Here is a 19,937-nt window from a genome sequence, read left to right as displayed (position 1 = left end):
CCTCGCTTGCAAGATGGAATCACACTTCTCTCAGGTAGGCAAAACTTTCACATGATGGTATTTGATGATTTTTATTTTTATTTTTTTACCTATAACTTGGCTTCCACATCAGTTTTCTTGATCATATTGTTAAAAACAGTTGTCAAAAGTTGTATTTTGTGTGATGTCATGCAATTACTTGGGCTACACGCCCAGTCGGGTTAATGAATATGATATTTAACATGTTTTGGTTGAATACGGTGTGTAGGCAAGCTTGAGCAGGGGTAGGGAACTCCGGTTCCTTAAGAGCCATATGCTGCCTGTTTTAGATCCCTCCTTAATCTGATTCAAACAATCAGTTCATCAGCAAGCTATGTAGAAGCCTGAAATGATTATGATCAATTGAATCAGGTGTGTTGGAGTAGAGAGCTCTAAAGCAGGCAGGATTTGGCTCTTGGGGAATCGGGGTTCTCTACCCCTCCTAGCAGCTAGAGTGTTGAACTGCATGTGACTTTTTGGGGGACTGCTGAGGACTCCATTCAGTCAAATCTACATCAATTGTCTGCTGCTTGACAAACAATATGCCTAATCTCCAAATGTCCTTGAAGGAATTCGATTGTACTTAAGTTTTGGTGTGAAAAGTTAACGTCCGCATTATCTATGTCTGTGGAATTGTCACACACTTCCCCAATCTGGGAGACAAGGCCTCATCGATTCAAATTTATGTATTGACTTGCAAAAAAAAAAAAAAAATCCTCAGATTTTCTCATTTGGCGATGTAGGCCTACAGGAAATAGGCTCCACTGTGTTATGTTGTTGTATCCATATTCTTCTGTTTGTTTCATAGCCAAGTAATTTTGAAGCTGGTTCAAAGACTCTGCAAGACCACCTGTCATCTGAACAGCCATCAGGTGATTAAAGCTTGTCCATGATGAAGTGTTCGTCCAAGCCAATGTCAAAGTGTTAAAATAAAGCCAACGTTCACGCACAGACAGATGCAACACTGTCCCGACCAGGGGTTTGCATCTTGTCCAATATCTAATGTCCACTATTGCCACTATATCCTGGGTGAAAACATGTGGAACTGAATGCCAGAATGGAATGTTTGTGTCGGTACGGAAAATGTTAACATCTTCATAACAATAAGTCATTTCTTTTGACCAAAAATGTTCTTAGTTTCGGTATTGATTACCTGTAAGCATTTAGAATAGAGGAGGATTTGTTCACAGTTATTGGCATGTCTGACCTGATTTTGTCATTGTCATGATGGACAGTTTTTACATAAATGATGAAAGAACATGCATTGTATCCTACTGCTGTCTGAGGACCTGTCTGAAATGTATTTAATAAAAGAAATGTGACTTAAAATTTTGTAATGTTTTATTTATGACCGTGAGGCATGGGGTATTTTTTTCTGATATTGTATAGTGTTGGCATGTCCACTGTGTGCACAACATTCAGTTTTAAGTCTTGGCTGAAAAAAATATTTGACAGAGGGTGCTTCATTGAAAAAACGTTGAGAACCACTGGCCTATTGTTTATCTTGATGCCTTGTCGAGTTGTCCCGATCTGATCACGTGACTGGAAATGACAGAAATTTCTGCTGATCTGTATTAGCTCAAACGTGGATATTTTTTTTTTTTTTTTTTTTTGTCATCTTGATTTTTATCGGTCACAAAGCGACAAATTAATCCAAGGGTATAAAGATTTTACTAAATGGAACAGCAGTCACTGTTAAAAGTTAATTTAAGTGTGTTTTAGAACACAGTATCTTTTTTTCTTAAGTACCAATAGTTCAAGAATAACAGAGCAAAAATACTTACATCCAACTTTTATATGAACTGCTTATAATCGAGGGGGTCACGGGATAGGTGTGGGTATTTGAATATGGGTCGTTCTCTGAAAGTATGGTCCAGAAGTGTGACATGGGAGCCGACAAATAAATGTATCAAAATGATGCGTTTTAAGTCAAATCCTCTTCTGTGTGCTCTGAATAAACTTTACTGACCCCTTTGCTCGCAAGACATTGACTGTCATGGTCACCTCCATTGTGTCACTTTGGAGCATTTGTTACCAAGCACCGAGTGTTCAAGTGAAAAAAAATGTATGTATTATTACATTTAAACATCTTCACTACCTTAAAGATATTCAGTTGAAAACTGGTACAAATGACCAATTGTAGGGTGAAAATTAACTAAATGGTAAAGAATGCCCATCAGTTACATGGTGCTACAGTAGACACAAAGGAATTATCAGTACCGTATTTTCCGCATTAAAATGCGCACTGGATTATGAGGCGCACCTTCAATGAATGGGCTATTTTAAATTTTTTTTCATGTATTGGACGCACTGGATTATAAGGCGAAATCTACAATGCATCCACTAGTTGGAGCTATGCTCCCTTTCGACTCAAGAGGCGTTCATGACCACCTCCGAAAAACGTAAATTAACGATTCCTTCAATGAAACTATGAACATTGAAAATAATGGATCAAAACAAAAAATCAAGCGAGGAAATCACAAAATAAATTCTATAGCCCCCCTTGGCATTTTCTTGAGCGTAGCTCCAACAGAACAATCATATGTCAGTACAGTATAATGTAGGAAATCAGATGTCAGTAAAATGTAGGAGACTGGACTGTCTCAGAAGTGTTTCTTATTAATTACTTTGTTGTGTATTCACAAACGAGGAAATCACAAAATAAATTATGTCGGGGGGGCCATAGAATTTATTTGTGATTTCCTCGCTTGATTTTCTGTTTTGATGCATTATTTTCAATTTTCGTAGTTTCATTGAAGTAATCGTTAATTTACGTTTTTCGGAGGTGGACGGAAGAAGAGAAGGCACAGAGACGGACAAAGACGTACCTGTATTTGTTGAGCCTGTGAAAACCATTAAGTTTAAAAAAAAAAAAAACACACCACAGCTCTCCTTTTTCGGAGCTACAACAAATCTTATTTAATAAAGCGGCGACACAGTTCACTGAACCAACAGCAAGTTATAACAGCGTAAGCATGTCTCCAGCAAGAAGCCATTTTGGGGTCGACATATTACTGTAATGACCGTACACAAGGCGCAACGGATTTTAAGGCGCCCTGTGCGCTTTTAAGAAAATGGAAGACTTTTCGCTTCGCCTTATAGTGCGGATAATACGGTATTTGCTTCGTAAAATACGTCATTCCAACAGTTGAACTGTGTGCCGTTCAAATGCTGCCGATTCGCATGCAAGAATTAAGATATACTAAATATATAGTCTGTGCAACTGGTTTGAAATAATGTATCTATTTAGTTATTTTTTGGTTTGTTATCACTAAAAAGGACACCATGCTTGAGACACAGTTTACTTGGTCAACGTAGAATGAAGCAAAAGAGTTTTAAAAAAAAAAATTAACATCGTATTTTGCAGCGAACAAAGTGAACTTCTGGATCGGCATACTTAGGTCATCTGGCTATAACAATACAGTCAGTTACGGTAATAGGTATTGAGTGGCACCTTCTAGAAGCATTGTGGTAATGAATTTATCCCTTTTTTATGGCGATGTATCATCAATTATAAACAGCATTGGACACCAAACGGTATTGTGTTGCAATTAAAATTCTGGCAGTTTATTGGTGGTAACTGTTTTTGAAGCTGGAAGAAAGACGTCTTAATTGAATGGGTGCGTTGCCATGCCACGTTGAGCAAGTGGTCGCAAGGGCTATTTTTCACCACTCAAAATACATTCCCACACAAACGACAGCACAAAAGTCAGTTAAGTTGTTTAACTTGATCTCCGCTGTATTTCTGCAATTTTCTGAGCAGTGAAATCCGGCAATTGAGCTGTAGAATGCATTTTGGATAAGACTCTTTATTGGCAGATCTTCAAGTGACTGGACTTCGCCTGTTGCATTTAAAAAAAAAAAAAAAGTTTTTGGATGTCCCTAATGCCTTGCTTGGTGTTCCAGGTTGTGTCTGATGAAGGCGGTTTTGAGATGGTCTGCAAAGAACGACGCTGGGCCCGTGTAGCTCAGAGACTCGGCTACCCTCCTGGCAAGAACATCGGTTCTCTTCTGCGCTCGCATTATGAGAGGATTGTCCACCCCTTTGAAATGTTCCAGTCTGGTGCCAGCTTGCCGGTATCACTCAATGCTCACCTACTTTTTTATTTTTCATTTGGGGGCGAGGGGTAATAAAGGTCTGTGACAAAAATCACTTTCAAATTTTCTCTTTGATGGATTTCACAGCATTGCAAGCCAAAGCACTACGATGGTGAGGAAGTGGACAAGGAGTACAAGCCCCACTCCATCCCTCTGCGTCAGTCTGTGCACCCATCTAAAATGAGCAGTTATGGGCGCCGAGCGAACCGCTGCCAGCCAGATGTAAGTCAAAGTGCTGAGTAATCAGTTGTGATAATGATCATATTCTGTAGTCATTACGTGATCATACGTTGAGGATTACATATTCATGTTTCTTAACTGGTAAAGTTTTACATGATTGTGTTAGGAGCAAGTCACTTATTCAAAGAGGCTTATTACTGCAAATTTCCCCATTGTGGGACAAATAAAGGTTTTCTTATCTTATTTCTAAACTGTGGCACAGTACAAATGTGAAATTGACTTGCCGCACTATTTTCAGTAGCCTTCAGTCTGTCCTGAAGTAAAACAGCTGATGTCCAACAGTCCTTAATAATCAGTTTAACTGTTTATTTCCTTTGCATGTCATTGTTTTATGTCAAGCTAACTTTTGAGTTTCCAGGAATTCCGTTAGTTTGACTGTGGTTTCCTGATCACTGAAACACACATTGGTTATTTAATTCATGGAACTTGATTTGGAAAGGAAACACATGGTTTTCTATGATGTACGAGGTGTGTCAAAGGTTCCAGGACTGGTTTCACAGAAGGTATTTCAAATCCAAATTGCAAGATGTCCTCTTGGAAATAATCTCACGAGAGGCTAACACATCCTCACAGTCTTCACTGCCTCTGCTGGAAGGATTCTTCCAGGATCCTCGGCATTGCGATCATCACAGCCATCTTGATATTGTCCACATCTTTAAAACGGAACCCCTTGGTTGGCCTTTCTTGAGCTTGGGAAAGAAGAGAACACATTTCACTGAGCCAGGTTGGGTAAGCAGACAGGGTGCTGCAGAGCAGCGAAGAAATGTCTGATGCTCAAGATGTGAGGGGGCGCGTCGTCGTGGTAAGACCGCCACATTATATGCGAACGGCACGCAAGTAGAAGAGGGACTGAGCCTCTGGTGACACCTGCTGTTATATCTGCCCTGCGTCACTCAGGGGTCATTGATTTCATCATTGCTATGCATAATTGGCCACTCCTTGCTGTTAGTCACTGCCTCCAGCATTCAGCAGGGATGAAATGTAACTGCAGGATCAGTTTATGGATGTGCTCCTGGATCATCTACCTCGCATTGCTGAAAAAAACTAGTTTGGTTTTGAAGTACAGCGTATATGTGACACCAGCCCTGGAACTTTCCAACACTGCGGCGTTTTGTTAGACACTACCATCTTACAGCGGTGCCTTGCGATACTGAAGTCCTGACTAAAGAGTATTTTGAGATACAAGCTGTCATCTGGCTGATTCCACCCACCCTCTATTGACTTGCTGTGCTAAACCATGAGATGTCAGCACTAAAGCCCATATCCCACTCAACGGTGAACATTTGTGACTGTTGGTAAAGGGAGCAATATGCACATTAGTTAAATTTAGTAAATGTTCCGCAAAAGGTTCGCCAGGTGTCCCTCAACTGTTTGTTTTTTCTTATCGCTAGGAAATTTTGGTCATGTTCAAAATTCTCTCGACAAGAAAAGTACGGGCAAACATCTGGCGACCAATTAGTGATCATTTGCGACCTTGAACGAACTCCGGCGAGAATGCAACATTCGTAAACACTCGCAAATGTTCACCACTCAGTGGGATAGGGGTCTAAATGATGGCAATGAAATCAATTCGTTCACTTCACAATAATCAACAATTTGGCAAATAGTTAACAATTCACCTAAAAATGGCATTTCCATTTGATTCAGTAAGGGAAGATGGTTTGAGATACAAGTGTTTTGAGTTATGAGTGTGGACATGGAGTAGATTCCTATGTCAAGGCACCGTTGTACAAGTACTGACAGAGCAACTAATAAAAATGTCATTGAGATCTATGGATGCCAGAATAATCAATCGACCAAATGGCCTTGAATGCATCTTGGTCAATATTCCATTGGATATAGGGAATTCCTACCTCCATTAAAAAAAAATTATTTATGGCGCTTGTGGCAAGTTATGTCAGTCCTTGGTCTGCCATTGTTGTTCAGTGGTTGCGTAATGATGGAACACAAAAACCGCAGCCACCTTTTGGTTCCATCCCCAAGCCATCCTGTTGCTGTCCTCTCACGCAAAATGGAAGGAAGCGGCATCTGTTGTTTTACGTTCATTTTGTCACCTGCCTGAAGCTCTATGTCCAATCTGCGTCAAGTCCTCCATATTGTGCTGATGCTGCTGTTTTGCTGTTAACTGCTCATTGCTCAATCCAGTATGTCTCTGACTGGAAGATGTGACAGTACATTCGGGTCGCATCCAAGCTTGCTTTGCTGCCATCTTGCAGTGCACCTGTGCCTTAACTTGCTGTTGTTTCTGTCTGCTTACTACTTGGTTGCATTTTCCCCAGCTACTTGAACGGAGATTTGTATCTAATTAAGAAAACTTTACAAGCAATTGTCATGTCAATTTGAAGGAAAACGATTCCTTCAATATGACATTAGGGATGATGATTGAAGAGAGATGGACAAGAGTCTGAAAATTTGGTTTTTCACCACAGATACAAGATCCAGCTCTTCCCTGACTGTCCCATCTGTCCTCTTCTTCCTCCTGGCTTAGTTTATTGTTGCTATTGTTGTGTCCCCTTGCAGGGTCCGGAGGATCCGAACCTCCATCCTCTCACCACTGGCTCTCAACTCATCACAGCGGTACTGCCTCTTGAGCATATGAGCTCACCCTGAGCCCCTACTTTATTACTTCTTTCACTTCCCACTGCACAATTCCTGTAATAATCCGCGTTTAAAAAAAATATATATATATATATATATATATATATATATATATATATATTTTTTTCCCATTAACACGTAATATCGACAACATTTCTCACTCTCTGGTACATTTCTCACTCTCTGGTAGGGATGCCACACTTAACGTGGCTCTTTCTGACAGGGTGGTGTGCACAGTTGTATCGTAATAAGGTAGTTGAATCACATTTTAACACGAGTGTCCTCATTTACCTGCCCAGACTTTGGCAATGGCTGTTGGGGTTACTCCAATTTCCAGGACTTTAAAGAGAAATCAATATACGGGTTTTTGTTTTGTTTTTTTCTGGGTCCTTAGTTGTTTTGTGATATCTCCAAGTAGTTTGCCATTTTGCCTGCCATTCATACTCAAATGAGCTGTGAATCATACACAGTTTTCATTTTATAGCCAGATGTCAACTTCTGACTGATTATATTTTTGTCATTTTTAGTTGCGCTTAAAATTCTCGAAGTTGGGTTGCCCAACTGTGATCTTTGTCAGATTGTTTTGCCATTGGTCTAGCTGCAGTGCACCAAGGCTCACTTCGGCTGAAGAAGCTAGGTTTTCCTTCATAGTATTTGAATCTGTGTCATGGTTGATACCATGAATTATGAGTGCATCAACTTACCCTCAAGGCTATGAAGAGTGACTTTCCTGGTCCTAACTTACCAACCAGAAAAAGTGTTATCACATCTGGTCAGAATGAAAGGTTGCATTTTGACTGCACATCAAATATTTGTTGGACAGACGGGGAAGGGGAAAAACAGGAACAATGCACAGCCTTACCTCCACCTTACCTCTCTCTCGGTCCAGACATTATTAGAGGTACCAAGAACAAAGCGCAGGCTCAGAGGGGATCGAGCCTTTTCCGTTGCTTGTCCCTGTCTTTGGAATGACAACCGAACATTCGGCAAGCCCCCTCGCTGCCCATCTTTAAAACTCGTCTCAAAACTCATTTTTATTCTTTAAATTTTGGCTCAGCATGACTCAGACTTGATTTTTAGTTGCACTGTTTTTGCGCTTTCTACTATCTTTGTTGTTAATTTGTTTATTGTTGTATATATGCTCTCATGTACAGCACTTTTTAAAGTGCTCTATAAATACAGTTAAGTTGAGTGCAGCTTGTTTTAGAATGCCTTATATATAATGGTTGCTTTCTGCATATGGTGTATTTGGGCCTATTTTCCAAGCTCTATTTTCAGTTAAGTTAGTGTGGGTCTCGTTGCTTTTTAAACCGTTGTCTACTTTTGTGCTGCAGAGCTCATGAGAGTATTGTTCATTTTGTTTGACCCCATATTAATGGACTACATGGACATAGAGTGTATCTGGAAAGTATTCAATTAAAGTTTTTCAAAAGAAGATTTTTGCAAATGTATGGAGAAATAAGAAATGACATGTCGTGCAGTATTCACAGCTTTTGCCATGAAGCTTGTGTTGGCGCTCGATGGTATCGTTTCCACTGATCATTCTTGAGATATTTTGATCGCTCATTTGGTGTTTAAATACAGTTGGTCAGACATGATTTCAAAAAGCACACCAGATAAGGTCCAACATAAATACAGTTGGTCAGACATGATTTCAAAAAGCACACCAGATAAGGTCCAACAGTTTGTTGTCCATGTCAGAGTGCAACTCGAGCAAAAATTGCCTCTAGACCTCCCAAGGCACCGATGTGGAGATAGGCACAGAACAATTTCTGCTGCTTTGAAGTTCCCAATGAGCACAATGGAAGAATGGAAGTAGTTCTGAACCACCAGGACTCTTCCTAGAACTGGCTGCCCATCCAAACAGAGCAATGAAGTCCGCATGGTGACCAACAACTTGGTTACCTTGTCAAAAATCCAGTGTTTCAGGCAGATAACCATATCGACTCTGCAGCAGCCCACCAGTTAGGCCTGTACTGTAGAATGGTTAGACAGAAGCCCCGCTAGTAAAATGCACATAACAACCTGCCGGAGTTTGCATTAAATCACCAGAAAGATTCTCAGTCCACAAGAGGCAAAAACCTCCGCTCCGATAAGACAAAGATTTAAGTCTTTGGCCTATGCCAGACGTCATGTTTCGAGGAAACGAGGCACCTCTCATCATCTGGCTAATAGTGTCCCAACAGTGAAGCATATTGGTGGCAGCATCATGCTGTGGGGATGTTGTTTCGCTGCAGGACTCTGGAGACTTGTCAGGATTGAAGGAAAGATGAATGCACGAATGTAGAGAGACATTCTGGATTAACGCCTGCTCCAGAGCACTCTTGACCTCATACTGGGGCGACGGAATATCTTTCAGCAAGAGACGGACGGATCTTCCAAATGCAGCTAAATCAAAGGAGTCGTCTAATTTGAACATCTGAAAATGGCTTTGCACTGCTGACGCTCTACTATCCAACCTGAAGGAGTTTAAGAGGTGCTGCAAAGAGGAATCTGCAAGCCTGCTCGGAGATGTGCTAACCTTCTGGCATCAAAAAAACTTTAGGCTGTAATTTCTGCCAAAGGTGCAACAATGTAATTTCTGCCAAGGGTACAACAATGAAGTACTGTGCAAAAGCAGTGAATACTTTCGTATGTGATTTCTTAGACATGCAAAATTCTCTATCCATCTTGTTGTTGTGTGTAAAATTTGGACCGGAAAAATTGAAACGATTCAATTTTGTAGTCTAGCGTTAAAATAAAACACTGTGGAAAGTTACGTTATTACTCCCTGGATTTGGATTTGTTGAACTGATGCGCGGTGTAAAGATCATTTCATGACAAATGAAAGCATTTGAATGTTTTTTTGGAAATGGAAGATGGTGTGTTATGGTCGCATAATTTTAAACAAATGTTTGACTTTTTCAGTACTAGAGTGATAAGATGGATCACACCTCCTTTATACTGCAGTGGCATGTTTCCATGTCTGTTGAATTAATTTAAAGTGGTTTTGTGAATCATCAGTGTTCTAGTTATGCTTGTAGCTTCTTTGGAATCTATGTTTTGGTGATGGGTCCTAACTTTCAAGCTTTCCTTATTGTCTAACCTAGCTAGAATAACCCCATTTTGCACTGCTTGTGATCTTGATTTTTGTCAGCATACGGCCACACTGCTTTGCTCTGTGTGCTTTGAAGAGCAGCGGCAGCCTGTCCATTCTTTCCTGATGACCGTGTCCTTTTACTTATTCTCAGCCCGAACCTACTGAGGAAGACATAGAGAAGAACCCAGAATTGAAGAAGCTGCAGATCTATGGCGCCGGGCCCAAGATGATGGGACTTGGACTTGTTGCACGAGACAGAGGCATTAGGAAGAAGGGTAAGAGATACACAACTTCAATCCTTTATGCATTCCAATGACTACTTTTAATCCTTTCTTCCAGATGAACTGCCTCAAACTGTGACTGTCATGGACAGTACACCATCTGTTCCTGGTGTCACTTGTGTAAAAGGGGAGCCTCTGCTTACACAAGACAGACCAACCGAAGAGTGCTCTGCCACCCCCCAGGATTCCCCTGCCAGCATCCCGGTCAAAACAGAAGTCAAAGCAGACGTCAAAGCAGAAGTCAAAGCAGAGGCCAAGTCCGAAGTGAAGACTGAAGTTAAGAGAGAAGAATTGGAAGAGCATCTTCATAAAGAAAGTCGCCAACATTTTACAGATGGTCCATGCACCAAAATGACAATGAGGCTACGACGCAACCTCAACAATATGCAGAGTGTAAGTAACCAAAGGAAGATCCACCCAGATAAATCATTTATGAATCCTTTTTGAGCGACCATCTTCAAAAGTAAAAATCAACCATTATGATTGACTCCAAAGATCGCGATAAGTTTGAGGGAAATTTGCTGTAGACAACAGCGCCTAATTGAGTTCTCGTACAATCAATTGAAACATGGAGCAATCAAAACACTGAACAAAAGACATATTTACAAATTATGTTGTATGAAATTTCTTAAGTTGGACCTACTCTGTGAATTAGTATTCTATGCTGGAGTATCACATGATGGATGTTTTGGGAGAAGAAACCTGTGTCCATGAATGAAATATGAAGAATAACACATTGACTATTGTAACGAATATTGTAATCTTGTAATATTTTTAGCCACTACTACTCAGAGGAATCAAGCATTGTCTCAATTTTGGAATGTTTTAAATAATATGCCCATTTACCTCTAAACACTGAAGCGCGTTCTGTCAAAGGTGGATTCCTTTGTGTGTCGGATGTGTGGTCGCGGAGATGACGACGAGAAACTCTTGCTGTGTGATGGTTGTGATGACAACTACCACACTTACTGTCTGCTGCCCCCTCTCACTGATCCTCCCAAAGGCAACTGGCGATGCCCAAAGTGTGTTGCCGAAGTAAGTTGTAGCTTAATCAAAGAGAAAAAAAGCTCTGCTGCATGACGAGGATCCCATCAGATCAGACTTATTCCTGATATGCATGATTTTTGCAGGAGTGCAAGAAGCCTTCAGAAGCGTTTGGCTTTGAACAAGCAACTCGTGAGTACAGTCTGCAGACTTTTGGGGAGATGGCCGACGCTTTCAAAGCAGATTACTTCAACATGCCTGTCCATGTAAGGACACTCGCAAACTACTGAGAAGTGTGGCTCTGCTGCAATGATGAGAGAGAGAAGGGGGTTCATCTTTGTGTGCTTCCCTTGTAGATGGTTCCCACCGAGCTTGTGGAGAGGGAGTTCTGGAGGTTAGTTAGCAGCATTGAGGAGGATGTGACTGTCGAATATGGAGCAGATATCCACTCCAAAGAGTTTGGCAGCGGCTTCCCAATGAACAATGGCAAGAGGATTCTGACAAAAGAGGAGGAGGTGTGCTTGCTTGTTTTGTGACATTTGTGACAGTGCAGTGCCTATGGCTCCCCCTTAGAAAAGCAAAACTTTGACATTTCCATACCAGGGAAAGAAAAGTTAGTAGTTCCTTTCAAATGCCTGTAGTTTTGTTTATCCCAGGTCTATATAAAAATTACCACCAGTAATACATTGTTCAAGTTAACAATAGTCATGGATGTGCATTCTTTTTAGTTAGACTGAATATCTTGGAATGTCTTGGAGGCCTTCAAATTTTTATTGGACAATTATAACTCAATTATTGGTCATTTGAATTATGAGGTCCACATACATATATCACCATGTCCATACCTTTCTTTTCATCATCATCAGACTGCGTAGAATATAATAGTAGAAACCACTGAGTAACCCACACACAATGAATACAGTTGTGCTACATTATGCAAGTCCAGGCAAACTCTTAAGTGATTCATGCCGTTCAACCTGTGCATCTGTCAGGACTACGCCCGCAGTGGCTGGAACTTGAATGTTATGCCCGTACTGGAGCAGTCTCTCCTGTGCCATATTAATGGCGATATCTCTGGCATGAAGGTGCCTTGGCTTTATGTTGGCATGGTATTCTCCGCTTTCTGCTGGCACATTGAGGATCATTGGAGCTACTCCATCAACTACCTGCACTGGTACAGGACGCACTGTGTTTGTTTGTTTATTACTTTCAAATAAAGTGGGACCTTGAATACTAACATGATTGATCGTCGACAGGGGCGAACCCAAAACCTGGTATGGAGTACCTTCAGTAGCTGCTGAGCGACTAGAGGGGGTGATGAAGAAACTGACTCCCGAATTATTTGAGTTCCAGCCTGACCTTTTGCACCAGTTGGTCACAATCATGAACCCAAACATCCTCATGGCTCATGGTGTACCGGTCAGTATCTTTATGTGCACATTCTGTAGTCTGAATTTGGACCATTTATGGGACTGCTTTTTGACATGATTGATTGGTGAAATGACAGGTTGTCAGGACCAACCAGTGTGCCGGCGAATTTGTCATCACTTTCCCCAGAGCATACCACAGTGGTTTCAACCAGGGATATAATTTTGCAGAAGCGGTCAACTTCTGTACAGCAGACTGGGTAAGTGTCCAAATGCAGTTCTCCAGAAGTGAGACTTGACAATCAGGATGACGTCACTGTTTGGATGTTTTCTTACAGCTACCTGCCGGTCGTTCCTGCATTGAGCATTATCGACGTCTACGGCGGTATTGCGTCTTCTCTCACGAAGAGCTCACTTGTAAAATGGCAGCCAGTCCAGAGAAACTAGATCTTAATCTTGCTGCAGCGACACACCGGGAAATGTTTATTATTGTTCAGGAGGAGAGAAAGCTCCGGAAAGCTCTGATGGAAAGGGTAAGAGTCTGCAAAAATGTTGATCTCTTCTTGGAATCCTTTTTCTCTGCTTTGAGTTTGTCATATATTCATTTGCTCTAATAGACTGGTCTGCAAAAAAAACAGAAAGCACTCTTGACGAAAGTCTCAACGTGTATTCTGCATGCAGGGCATCACTGAAGCAGAGCGGGAGGCGTTTGAGCTGTTACCTGATGATGAACGACAGTGTGACAAATGCAAGACAACGTGTTTCCTCTCAGCACTGGCTTGTTCAACCTGCCCCGAGCGTCTGGTGTGCCTATATCACACTCAGGATCTGTGCAACTGCCCCATTGACAAACTCTACCTCAGGTGCTTGCACTGTTTTTATTTTATTTTATTTTTTTTGTTTCCCTTGACATGTGGCTTCAGTAATTAAAAAGCCTCTGACTTCTGGTTTGATATCACATGCCCTGGCAAACATCAAACTGCAATCGCAGAATTACCATTTTGTGGTATGATTTGCAGGTACAGATACACCCTGGATGAGTTGTTGGCCATGTTACACCGCTTAAAGGTTCGCTCGGAGTCCTTTGATTCCTGGGCCAACAAAGTAAAAGAGGCGCTTGAGCATGAGGATGGAAACAAGATAGGTAGGAAACCACCACTCCCATTACTGACATCGTTTCGAGGGTTTCTACAGAAACGGAGAGTAGAATCGAGCTGAATGTGTGTTACCTAATTCAATTCCAGGAATTGATTACTTGGAGACACTCAAGACCGAAGCAGCAGAAAGAAAGTTCCCTGACAATGAACTTCTACGTAAACTCAACACTGTTCTCAAAGACATAGAGTACTGCCAACAGAAGAGCACTGAACTCCTTGCTAACTCAAAGACCAGGTGAGATGGAGGAAGCATATCATGCGTATTAGTCATATCAGAACATTTACTCATTTCTGTTTTTAGTGGCACAAAAATGACTTTGGCGGAACTGAAATCATTGATAGAGACTATGCAAAGCCTGCCCTGTGTGATGGGTCAACTGGACGAAGTGCAGGTAATTAACCCCATGCTCATCGAATTGACTTACAACTTCATATTTAATAAAAATAATTTGCTTTAATCAATGACATTTTTCCCCATCAAGGCGGTTCTGCAGGTGGTGAGCGATTACCAGAGCCGGGCTCAGGAATTGGTCAATGACCGCGACTGGAGGAGGAACTCTGCACCAGCAGAGCTGTTGCAGATGTTACTGGATCAAGGAGCTCAGCTGCCTGTCGTGGTGCCAGAGTGTAATCTGCTTCAGGGCCTTCAGGAGTTGGGGCGCTGGCTGGCAGAGGTCAGGCGCACTTTGGGCACAGAGGGGGGCGAGAGACCAGAGGTGACGTTGGCAGTGTTGAGAAATCTGATTGAGGCAGGCTGCAACGTGCCTCAGAGTGCATCTGTGGATACAGCCATGGCAGAACTGCAAGAGCTGCTCACTATTGCGGAACGTTGGGAGGAGAAAGCGCAGATCTGTCTTGAACAAAGGTGCGCTTGCATAAATATGGAGGAGTATGGGTGGACTACGCATCAACTTGCCAATTTTCTTCCCCAGGCAAAAGCATCCTCTCTCAACACTGGAGGCGATTGTGAACGAGGCCCAGCTTATACCTGTGAAGTTGCCAAACATTCAAGCTTTGCAGGGCTGTCTAAGCCGCGCACGTGCTTGGGTAACAGACCTGGAGGAAATCCAGGTAAAATAGCACCGGTGTCTGTTCAAGTGGTTGGTGTAATTCGGGCTTGTGTCAGAATGCTTTGGGTTTTTGGCAACTTGTCATAGAATGGGGAGCATTACCCGTGCTTGGATGATTTGGAGGGCCTGGTGGCCATTGGACGGGACCTGCCCGTCTTCATGGAGGAGCTGCGACAGCTGGAGCTCCAAGTGGCGAGCGCTCACTCCTGGAGGGACAAGGCCACCAAGACCTTCTTGAAGAAGAGCAGTCAGCACAGCCTACTAGAGGTGACCTTCTACTAAGAATGCCTGCTGTGTGCCAAGCAACACGGCTGAGCCTGAATAAGCTGTAATGCAGTGTGCGGGTTTCAGCAACTTTATTGGCATTGCAATGTGACAAATGTAACGACTAACCAAAAATGCACTGAAGCTTTCACACACAAACAAAAAACAATATACACCCTCAGGTTTTGAGCTGAAGGTAGATCTCACCAGGCACCGCCAAGCCGTAAAATACTGTATTTTCACGACCATACGCATTAAAAGGTGTAGTGTCAGTTACGGATGCTATTTCTGTATTTAACACATAAACAGGCCCCGTGTTATTGGACACAGGCATGGTAAAATGTATGCTGGTTTCAACAATACGGTAGCATGCAAGCACACTAGCGTATGTTTTTAAAAAGGCACGGGGAGCAAAACTGAGTTCGGTTGTACTTTATTGAAGTATTTAACGATGTACTCGCATTATTTTTTTTGATCAGTCTTCATCATCGAATCCATCAAAGCTCTTGTCATTTGTCGCCAAAATGAACAGATCGCAACTTCACTTTGGCCAATTCTGTCCAATACCATGGCAACCAAGCACAACAGTAAAAGCCTACTTCATGCGCCCTGTTGTGCATATCGCTACTGTGGTGGTCCCCGTGTTCTCCAGTGTGGTGCACCGGGATGTTGAACGTGAGCATGTTGATGTGGTTGGGCTGGATGTGTTTGTCGGCAATGTTTTTGTTTTCAGGATCTTCTTTTGCACGTACTATGTACACTTACTGGGGGCATACATTTAGCGTCCTCTTCCAACTTTAACATCCTCATGCTGTACTCAGTAACATCCGCCTTTCCTCGCTATAAGCATTGTGTCAGCACAACATCAGTCTGTCAAGCGGACCCGTCAGTGAACTCACACAACAGTATTCATAGATTTTGGAACTCTTGTGTATACACAAGGCGACCCACATTATTAGGCACCTCATCCATTTTGGAGAAAATTTAAGACGTTTAAGTGCACTTTATGGTCGTAAAAATACTGTATATACAGTTATATGGGAGTATAATTTCATGTGTACCTGTGGATGAAATACTTAGGCCTGCAGTCTCTGTCGCCAAAATGCGTGTGAGCGAAGTATGAAGCTCACCCGGTACATTCAGCGAATGGGGTAAGGCAGCCTCTCAAAATATCCACGCGAGCGCCTTTAATCCTACCCACTTTTGTCTTTGTGGCAACCTGCTTCTTCCTTTACCAGCACATCATGTTTTTGTGGTTCAGTAAAGGACAGTAAAGTACGTTCGCATGCAGTCTAAAAACCTGATAGAGGGTTGCAATTTTATGTTGCAGTGCATTGGAAGGGAAGAATTGGAGTGTGATCCTCGTCATTTTTTTCCATATTGGTCAATTCGAGTTGGGTTCGGCCGTGTTGCATGGTGTGCTAAGGATTAAAGTCTCAAAATATTCATTGATTTTTTTGATAGCAATTGAACTTGTTTTGAAAGTTGTGATTTCAATCTGAGTCAAGATAATCGTGATAATTATTTTTCCCATAATCGTCCATTGATTCACAAATTAGTTTCACTTTTATTTTTTTCATAGTACCTGTCCTTCAGTATTTGCTCAAAACTCACTCTTTTGGTTTTGTGCTCTTTCTGAAAAGCCTTAAAATGCCACAAGATGGCATCAAAGTACCGGCTAAAGAGGAAAGTAGTGCAGTAATTGGTGGGAGGAAATTTGTTGATGTAATATCGTGTGTTGTGGAAGAGCTAAGCTTTGCCTGAATTGTTAAGGAGAATCTTCATCACATGCCTGTGGAGTGGCACTTTTTATTCCTTTTTTGAAAGAAAATCATGGATGGTAATTTTGTAATGTGCTTTTAAAATATTACTGGCCTTACAGTTTGTGCAACATTTACCATCTAAATGATTAATATAGGTAATTGCAACTGAGTTTTTTATGGGGCTTGCTTTGATTACTCACGACGGGGGCTCATTCCCTATCCCCCACAAAGAGCGGTCCCAGATTGTTGTGAAGGATTAAAAAAAAAAAAAAGAAAAACACCAAGTTTTGCCCTGCAGGTTTTGTGTCCATGCGCTAAAAGGAGACACAATGAGACATTAGAGGATGTGGACGACTGTGATACCAACACTCTAGGCCTATCCGCTCAAGACCTTCGAGACCCTGCAGCTATTGTGAGTTATGTTGCACAACATCGACCATCGGCTGTGCAGGTTTTCATGTGTGTGTCTGAACTTGTCTTTTCTCTAGGTGGTGGCCTTCAAAGAAGGGGAGCAACGGGAGAAGGAGGCACTACTGAGGTTACAGAAAGTCAACATGGGGAAGACTGGACTTAATACAGGAGATTACAAGGAGGGCAAGGGGACGTCGGATGATCTCATGGAAACGGACTCTGCAATCTGTATGAAAGAGAACGGGAACTCCCACGGCGCCTCCTCTGTTCAGACGGTGTGCGTGTGTGCTGGTCAGCCACGAGCACCTCAGTTACGCTGCCACCTGTGCAAGGACTGGTTCCACGGTGGCTGCGTTCCCTTCCCCTCGCTGCTGCCCTCTTGTGGACCGCCGGGTAACCCGCGCTGCTGGTGGGACTGGGACTCGCGCTTTCTGTGTCCGCGGTGCCAGCGCTCGCGGCGCCCCCGTCTGGAGACTATCCTAGCGTTACTGGTGGCCTTGCAGAGGTTGCCCGTGCGCCTGCCCGAGGGCGAGGCGCTGCAGTGTCTCACGGAGCGAGCCATCACATGGCAGGGTCATGCCAAGGAGGCACTGGAGACCCCCGAGCTGCAACAGGCCCTTGAGACGCTCCAAGAACTCAAAGAAACCCCCCCTTGTGACAAAGAGGAGGAAAGTCCACAGAAAGACGCAGACTCCAGCTCAGTCATTGTTTTATCCGACTCGGAGGGAGGTGAAGGAGAGGACGGAATCATTGATCTGACGGAAGATTTCCCTAAAAATAAATCCAAGGAGTCCAATGGCATTGAGGTACACCTGAAACTATCGGTTCTTGGGAGATTAGCACCCCTTCACAATTCGAATGCGCATGAAGTTACGGTTATAGTACATCATTTATATCGTGCTATCAATTGAATCCCTTCAGAGTAACTGCTTACATCGACATCCAATATTAAGTGTGAAAATTATTCCAGAAGTGTCTCTAAATGGGTAAAATGGTTCCTTCGCGAAGCTAAATGACCTACAATTATAACATAAATAATTTAGCTCTAGCCAACTTTCATTAAAAAATAAAGTATACTTCAGTGCTACAATATGGGCAGGAAACGCTGTAAGATAAAAAGCACTGGGCGTTTAATTGACGAAGTTCAAAAAAACAAAACCAACAGAATTCCACGCTCTGGTCACCACATTCTGACATTACTATAACGGTACACTGCCTTTTTTGTCAAGTGGCCTCACAAAGGAATCTTGTATCGGGTTGGACCTGGAATCAATGTTCCAGTACTCTCAGAATCTTTGAGATTTTAAAATGTCTGTGCTAAATTTCAATTCGTTGTGAGTCCGTGGAAGAAGTACAAACAAAAAAACATCAATAGAAAATGTGTCAGCTTGATTCGCAGCCCCTCCCCACCACCGGAGCCAAGGCGCGGCAGCGGCAGCTCGGTTGAGTCCCAGCAGGTGGCGAAGCTTGCACTCCGAGCTGGAAGACGCCGAACACCGACAAAGACTGTCCAATGAAAAATGTGTGTGCGATAATACACACCTGGAATAAAGCAGAAAGTGTGTGCAAGCATCAAGCTCGCAAGTTGCGCACACCACTCAGTGGGGGATCAAAAGTGGAAAACAAAATATGCACTCTTCTGCTCAGTGCAACACCTTTCTCAAAATAGTATCGTGCAAAGGAGGATGCAATTCAAATATGATGAAACGTCTCTGGAGTCATGAAATAGTTTGTGTGTGCCGCATCTTCGACCTTCCTGTGCTGCCTAACTTGGGGTGAGATTGCGCAACCTTTGACCACACTAGTCAAAATCGGATCAGTAAATCAGTAAAGTACTTCTTTTGCCAACATTGAGCCTGTAAGTTAGACTGTCCAGCTAATACTTAGCCTAACATACATGCATGCACAGTGCAGACACAGACGGCATGTTTTCGTAGACTGCTTCGATGAGATACATTTTCCCTACAACCCCCTCAAATATATCTTTTTGTCGAGGGTTTTTTTTTGTACAGAAAAACAGCACGACATTACCCCATAAATGGGTGTTCAGTCACACTTTAATGATTGTATTTTCTTGAAGTTCTCAAGTTCATCGGATTGATTGGATTGGATACAACTTTATTGTCAAATGTGCTGTATGTGTAACATACATTTGATGTTAATATACTGGTTAAAAATAGCCCTTTGGAGAACTTCAGCGGGATGTGTCCGGCATACCTCACCAGGGACATGCCCGAGCCACCTCTTCTGGCTCCTGTTAATGCAGAGGAGCAGCGGCTCGACTCTGAGTCCCTCCGGGATAACCGAACTTCTCACCTTACCTCTAAGGGAGAGCCTGGACACCCTGCGGAAGAAACACATTTCAGCCGCCTGTACCCGTGATCTTGATTTTGTTCGACAACTCGTAAGCATGGGCATAGCAGTGACAGTAGGAACATGGATCGACCAGTACATCAGAGAGCTATAATAACTCTGAACTAAATTTATTTTGTGGACCTCCAAATTAGGTGCATTGCGTTCTGCCAGTTTGAGAACAGGGAACTTGACTGGATTGATGAATGTCTGTCAATGGGCCATGAAATGATGTTTTTCTATCCGTTTGTGTGA

At 42.6% G+C, this 19,937-nt stretch overlaps 1 protein-coding gene across 2 annotated transcripts in view; it reads left to right on the top strand.

The window, feature by feature from the left end:
* Positions 1-19,937, top strand: part of kdm5c (lysine demethylase 5C) — a 33,259-nt gene that overhangs the window by 6,946 nt on the left and 6,376 nt on the right. For both annotated transcript variants that reach the window (XM_019865061.1, XM_019865062.1), the window contains exons 5-25: positions 3,925-4,095; positions 4,204-4,338; positions 6,877-6,933; positions 10,185-10,308; positions 10,373-10,707; positions 11,191-11,349; positions 11,445-11,564; positions 11,655-11,813; positions 12,291-12,472; positions 12,555-12,717; positions 12,806-12,925; positions 13,004-13,198; positions 13,347-13,528; positions 13,685-13,809; positions 13,910-14,057; positions 14,124-14,214; positions 14,305-14,687; positions 14,755-14,893; positions 14,980-15,159; positions 17,218-17,331; positions 17,408-18,136. In XM_019865061.1, the coding sequence (XP_019720620.1) occupies positions 3,925-4,095; positions 4,204-4,338; positions 6,877-6,933; positions 10,185-10,308; positions 10,373-10,707; positions 11,191-11,349; positions 11,445-11,564; positions 11,655-11,813; positions 12,291-12,472; positions 12,555-12,717; positions 12,806-12,925; positions 13,004-13,198; positions 13,347-13,528; positions 13,685-13,809; positions 13,910-14,057; positions 14,124-14,214; positions 14,305-14,687; positions 14,755-14,893; positions 14,980-15,159; positions 17,218-17,331; positions 17,408-18,136 (4,011 nt within the window). The remainder of the gene's footprint in view (positions 1-3,924; positions 4,096-4,203; positions 4,339-6,876; positions 6,934-10,184; positions 10,309-10,372; positions 10,708-11,190; positions 11,350-11,444; positions 11,565-11,654; positions 11,814-12,290; positions 12,473-12,554; positions 12,718-12,805; positions 12,926-13,003; positions 13,199-13,346; positions 13,529-13,684; positions 13,810-13,909; positions 14,058-14,123; positions 14,215-14,304; positions 14,688-14,754; positions 14,894-14,979; positions 15,160-17,217; positions 17,332-17,407; positions 18,137-19,937) is intronic.

Source organism: Hippocampus comes, unplaced genomic scaffold (genome assembly GCF_001891065.2).
Source record: "Hippocampus comes isolate QL1 unplaced genomic scaffold, H_comes_QL1_v1.1 scaffold124, whole genome shotgun sequence".
In the NCBI taxonomy this organism is placed as follows: domain Eukaryota; kingdom Metazoa; phylum Chordata; class Actinopteri; order Syngnathiformes; family Syngnathidae; genus Hippocampus; species Hippocampus comes.
The sequence above is the reverse complement of the archived record's forward strand: the minus strand, read 5'-3'. Positions and strand labels throughout refer to the sequence as shown.